The sequence below is a fragment of the Thunnus albacares genome, chromosome 2 (assembly GCF_914725855.1).
Source record: "Thunnus albacares chromosome 2, fThuAlb1.1, whole genome shotgun sequence".
In the NCBI taxonomy this organism is placed as follows: Eukaryota; Metazoa; Chordata; class Actinopteri; order Scombriformes; family Scombridae; genus Thunnus; species Thunnus albacares.
In genome coordinates, this window is record NC_058107.1 from 33,181,210 (window position 1) to 33,195,600 (window position 14,391).

Sequence of the window (14,391 nt, forward strand, 5' to 3'; positions counted from 1 at the left end):
ATTTAAATGCCAGCTCTCAGTTTTATTATGTACATTCCTGGATGACGTTGGTTTTTCAGAGTTAGATCTGGACCCTCACCCTGTTTTTAACAAGAAGGTGGCACTTTAACGTCCTCGGATAGTTCATAAGTTGGTCAGAATTAGACGCCGCAACCAGGCAGTATCGCGACTTTCTTTCCAATTATCCGTTTGTTTGCACAGCCCCAGAGTCCCTAAGAGGCGCTTCAGTAGGTCTGCACCCTAATTTATAATGTGTGAGAGGAGAGATTCGGATCTAGACTGTGCTCAGCATTTCAGCACAGTATTTCATCGGCATTCGAGCCCATTAATTTCTGAGACCTTCCTATTTCTCCACCGCAAAAATGGGATCGGTAAATAAGAGAAGGCCACACTGACTTCATTTCGGTTTAATTCCCAATATGTCTCTGAGCTCGCTGTCAACATGCCAGTCTTAAGGTGAATTTGTGTAGCTGCAAGCAGAGGAGACAATCAAGGTGGAACATGAGCTCAGAGTAAATAATAATAATAATAAAAAAGTCTACTACAAGATGTGGTAGTGGGTGTAATGCTGGGAATAATTCAGGCTGGATAATCTGCTGAGTTTGTCTCTGAATACTAGTGCATGTGACGAATCGGTAATTGGTACATTCCTTGGCAAACTGCATTACAGCCTGACAATGTATGCTGACATAAAGATTATTTATAATCCGTATCTGCAACCGATGCCTGCAGGTGTAAGATAAATGTACACAATAAACCAAACAGGAAATCCGTGCCGCAAATATAAGGAAAGGCAACAACGAGACAAATGTAAATTTTTAAAATGTTCTCTCACATGAACTTATTTGACATTTAATTTGGTTAGTTTGGTTTTTTTTTGATAGCTAGAAATTGGGCTGATGCAGCTACTAATCCTTTAAAATCAATAATGTCTTATTTAAAATCTGTTTCCGACAGCACCATTTTCATGTTGCTCTGCACAAGATGCTGTTCTCTTTGATGAGGAAGATGTGCATAAGATCATCTTATTCTCATCACAGTACTCTCCTCATCCGATTTTCTTTCAGTATGTGTCTATATGCTCTACTGTAAGTTGGCTGGCGACGTACTACATACATTTAAGGCTTTGTTGTATAAGCATTGTGTGGCTGATAGCCTCTAACAGTCAAGGTATCTGAGTGTATGTCTCTGTCAATGGAGCCATGTTCTATTTCTACATTTTCTTTCTTGATTTGAAATGTCAGCTCCTTAGAATTTATGTACAATAGTTCAGAGTGTTGCTTGTGATCTAAGTGAGCTCTGTGCCGAGCTCTCATATCACCTGGAGATATGCAAGCATTTCTAATAAATGGGTTGGTGATTTTAATTCCAAACAAGAATTTGTTTTGGCTCACACCTTCATTTTTTTCTCTTATCTAGATGTGTGATTTCAGATTATTAATTTGGAGGCAGCAGTGGAATTCATGCCCATACAAACTTCACAAAACTTCAGGCATAATTAGAAAGCAAATTGTAACATTTTTGCCTTCAAGGTACCTTGTAGAGTTTTTAACAAAGACTAGTACCAGGCAGCGGTATTATGATGAATGAGATCAGTTTATTTTTTTTATCTCATGCTCGATTAGCACACTCACAAGTGTGTGAATTACACATTCCTTCCATCATACGCATTCCTGCAGAGGGTAGTAATGGAAATTTGTAGTGCATGCAAGCCATAAAACAGGAATAATAAAGAAACAAACAACTCAGATGCATCAGTTGTTAGTTGGACCAGTTTGATGGTAAATGAAACTGCCAATGTCTATAAAATGAAATGAGACTTTACTGTATGACGTTCCTTATATTAACTATTCCGCTGATCGTCAGTAGGTGGTGGTAATGCGCCGAGAAACGTAGCAGTGCGTCAGAAAAAGGTGGGCAAGGTGAAGATGCTAGCTGCTGTAAACAATTCATGTTTCAAAATATTTTTAAAAATCTGCTTTGCAAATGTTTTCTGAGGAAGGAAATACATTCAACAGGCCTCAAAGTGATTTTCTTAGAAGTACCTGAATGTAAACAGAGTTGTGTTTGTTTACAAGACAACATATACACAGGTATATCCTGAACGCTGGTGGTTTCAACCGTCTATCTGAGCATGTCGAAGTGTTTTGTAAAAAGTTTGATGATTAAGTCAACAAGCACTTTGAGTACATGTTGCATCATTTTAATCCCAATCAAATATATATTAATTGTATTTTATGTTTGTGGCTCCTCATGTCAGCTCCCATGATGAGAAATGATCCCGACCGAAATGATCCCGACCGAAAGCAGCTGGAAGCTCAAATAATCTGATTTCCATGTGACACATGTCAGCATCATAACCTGGTTAGAACACTTTGGCAAATGAATACTATGATCATGGGAAACCTTGCTGTGTTGCCAAGGGAAACCTGGTCCTCTTATAAACTGCACATACTCAGACGAACACAGCATTATGGGTACATTTTGATGTCAGAAAAATGGCAGCAAGTACTGTATTACTCATGTTTTGGGAGCATCATGTCTTCTCCCCCTGCTGCAGAACTAAAGAGGTCATCTGAATGCTAAAGCTTTAAATATCTTTCACGGGGAGACTGTTCATGTATGTGGAGCATACCCAGGGACATGAATATCCTATTAATGTGTTCATTAGTGGCAGCGGGGGCGACTCAGTAGCACAGTATTAAAGTTACATGTAAACTTGAATATGAACTTAAATTGGAGTCCAGCCAGTAGTGCATGTAAAAGGGAGGAGAGAGAGAGGGGGAGTGTGGGTTGATCAGAGACTATGGGAGTTGGAAATTAGTTCAGTGTGCATGTTGGTTGCAAGGCACCATATGTGCTCAGTCCAACAGAGTGTTAGTGAAGAGGCCAGAGCGAGGTAAGGCCTTCGAGATGCAGCGTTGGAGCTGGACCGGCCGACCAATCGACCGAGAGCTGGAACAAATTCCACTGGAGCTCTGTGAGAGACGGCTCTGTGTGCGTACAGGTGCACGGTTACAGCACTTTTTCTGCCAAGGCAACCTGGTCTCTAATGGATGAACTCTACTGCTAAACATTAAATCATTAGTGTTCCTCCTGTTTCAGTGGATGCCTCTGGGGCTCACAGGAAAATGATGCTCGTTCTGCACGGCCCAGACGAGCTGAGCATACATATTTTCGTTTTTACATTTATCTTCTCGAAACATTACACAGGTCAGAGGCTTTATTGGCATTCTGAATTGCATTTGTGACAGCTCTGAAGGGCACATTTTAAATATTTGTTTAGATGAGATGCACTGTAATTACAGAAAATGCCTATAGATGGTTTAGCAGAATGGATTGCTAGGTCAAGGTTGTGTACATTCTCCTCAATGGCGGCTTATGCTAATGTATCAACCATATGGTGTGTTTGGATGCAGCTTTACTAAACCTTCACGCATGCAACACCTGCTTTAGAACATCATTTGGATCTGATGAGCTGCGCGTTCAGCTGGTTTGTGTGTTATTGCGTTAGCTGGACAGTAAAAGCCTTTATATCAGCCCTAAACCGCGGGCATGACTCGCTTCTTATTGCAGAAAATCTGGGGGTAGCAGGTATCCATCACAAAGCAATTTCGTTCCAATGTGTCTCTAATGATGTGAAGCTTTCTGATCACCGCCTGCAGCTGCTTATAATTGCAAACAACAATCGCAGCAACATATAAGAATGTCACATGGAGAGTCCCAAATACATTTAAAGCAGGCAGTCAGTACTTAGAAAGACACATTTTCTGACTTATTGCATTTATACCCGTCTTCTCATTTCCATGCATTTTATATTTTTTTCTCACTAGGACATTATGGTGGAGTCTGTGTACTTATACATCAAGAAAAATAAATTGCATAGATTTCATTTTCTCCAGAGGTTCCCCCATAAAGTAAATGATCTTATTAGATTTAGGAGAACCTTGCTGCATAAATTTACATATTAATCAAGAAAAAAAGATTTTCCTGAAAATACTGTTATAGGTTAATGCAGTAATCGTCTTGACTTATGACCATATTAGCATAATTGTTGGTATTTTATTGGTGATGATGGTAAGGAATCAAGATCTAATCTTAAAATCTAATCTAATCCCTCTATGTGGCAATGTCAGAGCCTTAATGCTGTATGAGTTGCATTATTCTACACACTGATTGACCCGGTATTGTTTTGCAGGCTGGGATGATCCGCACTGACTCGGACGAGTATTTCATTGAGCCGCTGGAGAGAGGCACCCAGGAGCTGGAGGACCAGGGCAGAGTCCATGTGGTTTACCGCAGGTCGGCTGTGCTGAAGGCCCCCTCCGATATCTCTGTGGACTACCAGCAACTAGGTAGGATTCATCACCTGAAGAATTACTGCTAAAGAAGCCGACAGCAGTCCAGAGGGTGTTACTAGAGCTGGTACTGCTGCAGTAGTAATATTTCTAACAAAGGGACTTTCTTTTGTGGTTTAATCTTGCAGATGAAGTGAGGAGTTGCATTTAGGCTTCTATAATCAAGTCATCCATCAATCTTCTATATATAATCAATGCTTCATTCAACTCTGAACTATGCTTGACAGCTAACTGCTATCTGTAAGCAGAAAAACTAGTCCAGAGATGAAATAAAACCACTCGACAATGTGCCTTCACCAACTCAAAGTTCATTAGCTATATTATACTTTAACACCTCCTAATATCCTCCTCAAAAAGCTGATGAAAGTTTAGCTGCCCACGTCTGAAGGGAGCGCCACCGCCCATTAAGGCCACACATGTCAGAATAACAACAAGCGCTCCTTTTCTTCGACTTTCATAGGAGGGGGGTTGTCACAGGGTTGGCCACAGTCAGCCCTGTAAGCAAACAGGACCGCTGCAGCACCGCTCGCCACAGCTACCCCGTGCTGTGAGGCTGTAGTGGAAATGCATTTCATTGTGGGCTGACTTAGCAAGGTGTGGCTAAAGCGGACCGAACCAGGCTAATGGAAACACCCTAATGGTTGGGTCAAGAAGGAAAAAAAAAAAAAAGAGAGCTAGACGGAGAGGTTGAAACCTTGGCTCCTTTCTCACCTCCGCACAGCTGACCAATTGGTGTGAAGTGGGTGTGAATGTAAGATTGTCAGTTTGGAAGCTTACAGAAATGGTCTGAAAGGTGTTAGTGGGAGGAGGTGTCTGAAGCTATTCAAGCGTCCAACAAGCAGTTCTGTTGTAACCTGCTGCTACAAATACAGTCAGTACTCTTTAGCATAAATGATTATTCTTGACCTGAGGAGCAGAATGTAAATAGATTTTAACGGCATCTCACGGTCTTCATTGATGACTCAGGTGTTGCGGCGTTTTACGGAACATGTGGAACGTCTGTCACATGATAACAACGGGATGAGCCTCCTCCATTCGCAGATAAAAATCTTGAAAAAGACAGTGAGCAGACCTTTGAGTTTAGATTTGTGTGTCACACAAATGACTGCTTCTAAAGCTGCTGCTGCTGCTGCTACTTCTACCAAGACTGCTTCTTCTGAATACCCATTTTGCCCTCTGTTTAGTCTAAACAAATGTCACTGTTTCTGCTGACGGAAACAAGTAATGCGTCATATCCACTGTGAAGCAGAGCTGTGCCCAGAAATGACTATGAATCCTGTCAACCACTGTGTGTTTAGGAATAACAAATGTTGAAGCGTCAATGAAGAGGCAATGGTTGAGTCACTTTTATCGGCTATAAGGAGAAGAAAAACTTATTGTAGATTAAAATGTCACTCAGTTTGAATGTAAAAGAACACATTTAAACTTTTATAGAGCCTGTCAAAATGTAGAAGAAACATTCTGTTGGGATTCGCAATCAATGTGCTCGGTTCAGTCATGGTCCATCTGGATGTGACTGTGGTGTAAACAGAGCTGAAATACTGGTTTTGAGCCAGAAAGGCTGCATCATCATGGGAATGATGTGCATATGTATGCTCTCTTAATGAATGCACAGTAATGTCAAGTGTGTCACAGGACTCTGTCACAGCAGCTTCTGACAGACTCGCTAAGTGTTGCATTTCCTTTGACATATCTAAACAAAATCATCTGCCAGAGGAGATATTTGCTCTGATCGCTGTTGTGGAAACCACTTTCCCTGTCATTATGCCATCACAAACTGAAAACTAAAGAAAAGTAAACCCAAAGACAGAGCCAAGATTGCTCAGGCAATCAGCTGCTCAGTTTCTAATTCCACTATATTTTAGCTTCTAAACCCGCCACCCTCCCTCCAAAGCAGGCTGGCACACAACCTGTGAAATTTTCTGTGTGAATATTTATTTGCCTTGGAGTTTTGAGCAGTGTAAAATCCCAAAGGGATTTTGGCATGATGCTGGCTGTATTTTTAATCACATGTTATTCATTTAATACCTTGTGGAGCATCTGAATTCATAAGAAAAAAAGGAAAAAAAAGATTTTTGTTTATTAAAGTTTGTCTCAAAACAACTCCCAAAAACCTTGAGGAGCAGCTATTGGTGCTTATATTCAGTATTCCTTTGCCATATAAATATTTCACATTTGTACATTTCTCAACTATAAGCATTGGAAATGCCACACTAATTTAAGTTGTCCACGCTATTGGCTGTTTATGATCATCTCACCGGGGGTGCAAGAACTGCACAGTTCTTAATTTGATCGCTAGGAGATAACAGGAATCCAACAGGGAGAAATACATAAAATCCTGGAGGATATAAACACAACAAGTCTGTCACAATCAATGAAACCTGCGCTGAGGTTTCATTGTATTTGAATTATTGATAGAGAAGAAAACAAGACTCAGTATGGAGCTACACTGATTGCAGCGATCACAGGAGGGTGTTGGTATGTGCAGTATTGTCATGAAATCCTGTGGATGTATGTAAATGAAAGTTATTCTTTCAGGTGCAATCAGTATGTTGTCATATGGAGAAGCTTTCCATCCCCCTAAATGACAGGCAGAAGATCAGCCAATTGTCTGAAATTAAATTTGAACATATTTTCACTTCCCAACACATGAGGAGATCAAATGAAACATGAGATGTCCATGTATTCACTCTGTTTAGAGAAAACTTGACTCCCCGCTGTTACTCCTTTTTCTTCTTGTGCCTCTTTGAAATGAAGCATCACAGAAGAGCCATGTGTGGTAAACATGTTGTACACATGTTGTATAAAACATTTTCATGTACTGATGTCATCCTTAAAAAGTCTCCTTACTCAACAGTTCAACCCTCATCCTACTGTGTAACATACAAGGTCTACCGACTGGGGTCCCTGGGGACCCCAAGAATAAACTACTGTAAGAAACAACCAGCATAAAAAAATGTTAACTTATTTCTTCTCAAAATGTTATTAGTTATGTAATTAATGTTGTCTGAAAAAAAACAACAGATTATTAGTTTCATTTTAGGAAATTTACAGTTCATTTCCATATTGTGTAAAACAAAAATATATACTTTTCTTTAATGGAAATTGCAGTTTTTATCCTAAGAAAAAACTTCCGACAAAGCCTTCAAAATGACTGACAGTGGGCCTCCACCCCCCCCAATAGTGTGTTATACTTTAAATTAGGACCCATGGCAAACATGAACTCAATAAATAGTTCCATCTATTAAAACTACATAGGTGGAATCGAGTTCTTTTGACTGGGGACCCCAATACATTGGTGTTTTTTTAAAAACCAATAATTAAAACAGAAAGCGAAAAAGAATGATATGAAGTCAGTAGGAACAAATTGATTGACAAAGTCATGAAAAATTGGAATGGTAGAATAAAGCACCTCTGGTATCTGCGGGTATCTTAATTGGTAGGATTGAGGTTAAGGCAGCCTGTTGTTGCCAACATGAGAAGTTAACAGGTGCAGCTTTCTTCATTTTTACAAGAATATTGTTTCATTGGATAATCCAGAAGACACATAAAAAACAATTCTAACTTCTTCTCTTGACTAATAAAGGGTTAAAAGTGATGCAGGTATAGGTGCTGTGGATGATTATTCAGCCTGTACAGCAGGGTGTTCTGGGCCTCGCTCCCTTCTTGTGATATTTTGGTGTTGATTGGATTTCATACCTTGAACCAATCTAGTCTCTGTCGTGTCCTTTGACTAGAGGATTGGAAGATTGATTTTCCAGGCTCACTCTGTGTGATGTCAGTGGATGAGACATTTCTCCCTTCTCTTAACAAGCACCGCTGTGATGCTTCTGGGCAAAGCACGTCTTGCCTTGAAGGAGCTGCTCTGTGGGTGAAATTAACCAAAGCTGCTGTACTCGGCAGCTTCGAGGTGTGACTGAGAAGATTTAAGGGCACTTTCCTAAAACTGTCTTTCATGTTGTATTTTGCTACCTATGTGTGTCTAATCTTTAAAAGCCCATGACTCTCCTCGGATCTCCATGTAAAGATTTATCATGACATTCCATGTATTTCGCTATAAGGAACTGAATACTTCAGTGACTTTCACATCTGAAAGGGTTGGATAAACACATTTGTACAGGCGTGACCTTTAGTGCTGATCATACTGTAGACAAGACACAGTGTGTGTGTCTGTTTACCATTCTAGGAACTGATGGTATGCAGCCTCACTGTTGTCAGTGATACTGAATAGTTTTCTGTGAGCTTACATGAGCCACAGTGCTGGTGTCCTGCAGGCAGTGGAAGATAAGTCAACAGGCACAATGAACAGGCTTCCCAGGAACAGACGGGCAGAGCAGAAGCTTAGAAAGTGTTGCCACCTCTTACAATCTTCCTGATCTTGGTATTTTGGTGGTTAAAGTTCTGTGTTTGTTTCAGCACCTCTTAGTTCCTGTTGAGGGCTGAGAGTCAGACTGTGACGTGTGATGTTGTGGAAACTGCTCTTCTGTGGCAATTGGCTTCCCAGTGACGAGAAAGTTTGTCAGTTTTACTCAAACAGTTGCCATATTTTAAAACTTGCTAGACTTGTGCATATTGTGGACACCTGAATAAAGTACATCATCTTTCGTAATCCTGCTATCCATTTTCTGCTGCTTATCTGGGACCGGGTCACAGTGGCAGCAGACTGAACAAAGTAACACAGACATCTTTTTCTGTGGCAAACCCTCCAGTTCCTCCAGGGGGATCCTGAAGCGTTCCCAAGCTGGATGAGATATTTAATCCCTCCTGTGTGTTGTGGGCCTGCCACGGGGTCTCCTACTAGTTGGATGTGCATGGAACAGCTCAAAAGGGATGCAGCCAGGAGGCATCCCGATGAGAAGCCCAATCCACCAGACCTGGCGCCCTGAGCAGCTGCTGAACTCCGAGCTCCCCCCCCCCCCCCCCCCGGATGTCTGAGCTCCTCACCCTATCTGTATGGTACTTTCTCAGGTGTCATCACATGATTTAAACCTTCATTAACTGATTTTTTTGTCCACTGCTTTTCAGTGAAACAACATTTACGTATCATCACCTTTTGAGTCGATATGTTGAACTTGTTAGCAAACAGTTGCTTATTTACACACCCAGGAGTTACGGAGCAACATGATCATTTACTGGATTCGTGTTTCTGTCCACCTGGTGAATGTTAGTCCAATATTCACTTTCCTTTAGCTCTGTTTTTACTCTCTACCAACTCCTCAGGGAAATATCTGGCTCTTTAGCTGCTAAATGCTCCACTATGTTCACCAGCTGGCTGCTAACTGTGTCTGTTTGCTGTTTGGAGCTGGTAGTAGTGTACAGTGGGTTTTTAGAGCTGCCTGCAGCGGCTGAAAACAACACTATGAGAGCGCTGAGAGTGAACCATCGACAGTAAAGTTGCATTGTCATTTGATACATTGTTTTGATTAAAAATGTCAATTATAGCCACTTTAAATACAGAACTTCAGTCATCTTATAAGAGTTGGTTGTATATGTGGGAGCATGGTGAATACCTTCTTTGGTCTTTCTCTGTCCAGTGGCTCCTGGTGGACGACCTTTGACACCTTCTCAGCTGATGAAAGTGATGTCAAGTCTTTCTTTGTGGAAGATTAAAAGCCTTTTCTTCTGGTTTCAGGCTTCCCATAAGAACCTGTTAAAACCTGGCTGCAGGGATTTTCTCCCTTTCAGCCACAAGAGCATCATCGTGATAACACCGCGTGTTAGTTAATAAATGCTGCAGCTCCTCAACACCAAGAAAATACTCGTCTATTGAAGGCCCTGAAGTTAGCAACAATGCATTAGCCTAACCTGATCAGGCTAATTTAAGGTGTACCGACCTTTAAGGTGGACCAGCAATTCTCATTTCAGTGTCAATCTCAGCCGCTCTTTAACAGAGAACGGAGAAATGTCTGGCTGATGAATGTCTTGGAGTTTTTGATGACACACCCCCAAAACTATGTGAACAAGGGGCGTCTACATACTTTTATAGCATGCTTTATAACTGACTTTCCCTTGCAGCTTATGGTGAGGGAGTATCCTCAACCTCTGTTAAGGTCACATAGACTATGGGAATCGTAACTGTTTCGGCCTCGCCTATAACAAAAGATTATCCCGCCGCTTGTGGAACGAGATTCTGAGTAAATAAATCTTCACCTTTTTGCTTAATTTCTCAGTTTTAACAATTCGGCTTGTAGAAACGGGATTCTGCTGACACTCCTGAAAGTAAAACAGCCGTGAGCATTTTCTGTTTCCCCATAAAACAAATTTCTGTGATATGAGATGCCAAAGAAAGCAAATAAAAGCCAGAGGATTACACACAGAAAGGTGCTAATAATCATCCAGAACATTGTTTCTTTACAGAGCTCCACTGGATCAACACTTTGATTCATGGAAAAGATTTTTATCTGAGAAGAGCTCTTACAGATCATACTGTTGTCTATGTTTGAAGGTTTAGAAATTTAAGATCAAACTGTACTAGCCAACAGTGACAGATCATTTATTTATTCTGCTTTTTTTTTTTTTTTTGTAGTTGACAATTAAATTCAGATGAGACGGTGCTTACTTCACATTATCTTATACGGTTAATGTTCAAACTTAATTCTCGACCTTGGAAACAGCAGCTTACAGTGGATTAAAAGCTCCAGAACAGCTAATAAATGGACCTTGTCACAGACCGCGATTGTTTTCTCAACTGCAGAATCAAAGGTCAAGAATGAACTTTGAACCTCGGCTTTTTCACTCCCTTTATTTACGTATCTTAGCCAGGCATGCCACGTATTGCACATTATTTTCCAGATAAGACGGGATACTCGGAAATGCCGTCAGTTTGCATGTCGCGCACGCACATCTTTCATGTCCAGATGCTGAGTCCTAAAAATTGTAGATACTTTCTGTAAGATGCTCCCTCAAAAACAAACAAAGAGCCAGTCACTCTTTCTGAATGTAATAAAGAAGAATGTTTTTAAAAAGAGCATTTTACAGTGTTGCAAGTCTACCACAGAAAAAACTGTCCTAGAACATGAACAGTACAACTTGCAAATTGATGCCACTTCTGAGTAGCCCAATTTATCAGGAAAATGACAATATGTGGCATGCCTGCATGAAATGTAGTGCTAAAAGTCTGTAAATAAAGGGAGTGAAACCTGAGCAAGAGAGCCACAGGGTTAAAAGCTGAGGTTCAAAGGTCATTCTTGACCTCTGATGCTGCGAGAGATAACAATCATGGTCTGTGACAAGGTCCATTTAGTAGCTGTTCTGGAGCTTTCAATCTGCTGTTTCCAAGGTCAAGATTCAAGTTCAACATTAACTTACTTTACTTTCTGATTTTTTCATGGTGTGCAGGATCTATTGCTGTCCAAATTATATGAGATAATGTGAAGAATTTCATAGAATTTAATTGTTTATCAACTACAAAAAACCCCCCAAAACAAACCCAGAATAAACAAACAAGTCACTATTGTCTAGTAGGTTTGATATAAACCTTCAAACATGGACAATATAATATGTCTCTCATCAGAAAGTGTTGATCCAGTAGAGCTCTGTTAAGGATGATTATTAGCACCCCTCAATGTGTCAGTTGGTGATAAGGTGAGTTTTTTTTCCCCAGTATGTCCAGTGGTTTTCAACACATCAAAATATCTGTATAAGAAATGATAGAGGAGAGTGCCATTGTTCCAGGAATATAAGAATCATGTTGATAAGACAGTATGAGCCTTAATAATGTCAAAAAAATGTATTGATAGTGTAAAACTAATAAAAGAAAATATTAACAAATTTTGTCACTCTGAGGTTATTTATTTATTTTGTCTTCTATTTGCAGGATAATCATGTTTGTTTACATTTGTTTGGCAAATTTGCACCACAAAAAGTCTAATGTTGAATTAGCTACTGGCTGTTTCTGTTAACACTGTAACCACAAATTTACAGATAAAAAAACACAGGAAAGAAAACTTATAAACATGATGATTATCAGCGGAGACAGTCATGGCTGGAGGCGTTTTCAGGTTTTCTGTCTGTCCCGTTCTTGTGAATGAGATATCTCAGGAACGTCTTGAGGGAATTTCTTCAAATTTGGCACAAATGTCCACTTGGACTCAAGGATGAACTGATTAGAATTTGGTGGTCAAAGGCCAAAGGTCACTGTGACCTCACAAAACAACAAACACCGGTTTTGGCCATAACTCAAGAATTCATTTGCTAATTATGACAAAGTTTCACACAAATGTCTAATAAGATAAAATGATGGAAGTGATGGCATTTTATTATCAAAAGGTCAAAGGTCAACTTCACTGTGACATCAAAATGTTCTGCAAAAACAATTTTCTGGGGATTATTCAACGCTATAACTCAGGAACAGATTGAGTAGATTGGTTGGATACTGGATTGGTGACACTAATCTCGGTTCCCACCTTGAAACTGTGGTGATTGTAAAGATCTTCTGTGCTGCCGGGTTGAAGATGTGTGTGAAGCATCCACATTTTAGAAATTTGTAGCTTCTTTGCAGCAACACGTATTTAAAGCATCGTCTACTGTCATGGCTACAACTTTCTGCTCCATCAGAATCAGCTTTACTGGCCGAGCATGTGAACACATACATGGAAAATACACTTAATACCTTTTATTAAATTCCTTCAAAGTCTTCACTATAAATATTACATGAGTCTGGACAGACATGGATGTAAACTGCAACTTGACTGGTTGTCGGAGGCATACAACCTTGAGGCGGTATTTCTACTTATTGACTTTTTTCTGTGATTGACATCAAAGATGTTGATATCCTTGAAAAGTGTTGCACTGAATTCACACTGAATATACAAAAAATATGTGTACTATGCGTGTTCAGATTTGACTCTGGGAATAAGGAGTGTAATTTTTTGTACAAATTGCATCAATCGGGCTCGAAGGGTTAAGCTAAAAATGTATGAGGAGTTCTTAAAGTGCTTTGAAAAAAATGGAAGGTTGAATATCTGCTATTCCAGGATATCAGGGCAACTTCATCTGCCAGAATAGTTCCTGAACAACAACCACACCTCAGTCCTGTAGGCATGACGAAAGTAGAAGATTCCCATCCTAAGAGCACACTCCCCCCGGGTGGTAAATACTCCCTGGTTTTCCCCGAGGACTCAAACAGACACGCACACAAACACACACACACAAAAAAAAAGCAGAGATGCTCACTGAGAGTAAAATAGTTCTCTGGAGCCAAACTGATTCAGGTACAAACAAATGAAAAACGTGACTGGAATCACAAAATAGAAGGGTTTTCGATATTGTGGTGATAAATTGACACGTCTGACTGGACAGTGTTGTCTCCATCTCCTTCTGTTCTCCTCCTCGGTGGATGAGAGGAAGTCTCCTGGGCGCGCACACACATGAAAGACTTCCTGTCAAAGTAAAGGTGTGGAGGAACATTTTCAATTCTCCTGCTTTCACCCAGCTTTCGGCCATATGCCGCTGTTTCTCCTATGGGAAACCTTTGTAATTTCCACAAACCCTCAGTGTGTTTGAAAAAGCCATTGTGAATAGATCAATCAATCTCTCTGGATGCTGAGAAGCTACTCGATACAAGAAAGCTAGATTTAGTTGTAAGTAGGCATCCAGTTGGGAATTAGACTTGACTTTTTTGTCATCTCATCTGAATGCTGATATTGACAGAAATTATAAAAACACATATTTGTACACCTTTTAAAATCATTGGGGTCTATATGGATTAAAGTGGAACAGATTTTTAGAAATTGTTGCCAGATATTTACATACTATAGATGTTTGATAACTGTTTACTATACTGGCTTTAACTTTTCTGTGTAAATCTTCACACTTCTCGGAGAATTTATCCATTTCGGAGTTGAGACGGGACACTTGTTGTGGTGAACTTTGAATTAAGATGCTGACTGTTTCTAACTCTTTGATAGTATTTGTCCTGTGAAACTGAGGTATTTTCAAGCTTTCAAGTTGTGTTTTTTTTTTTTTGGTGACGTTTATTTCTTCTTTGAAGTCCGAATAAACCACCTGGATGCGAGTGTCAATCTCATTGCAT

At 40.1% G+C, this 14,391-nt stretch overlaps 1 protein-coding gene across 1 annotated transcript in view; it reads left to right on the plus strand.

Annotated features, from left to right (window-relative positions):
- Positions 1 to 14,391, plus strand: part of adamts3 (ADAM metallopeptidase with thrombospondin type 1 motif, 3) — a 152,515-nt gene that overhangs the window by 28,217 nt on the left and 109,907 nt on the right. The window contains exon 4 of the mRNA XM_044331503.1: positions 4,199 to 4,355. Coding sequence (XP_044187438.1) covers positions 4,199 to 4,355 — 157 coding nt within the window. The remainder of the gene's footprint in view (positions 1 to 4,198; positions 4,356 to 14,391) is intronic.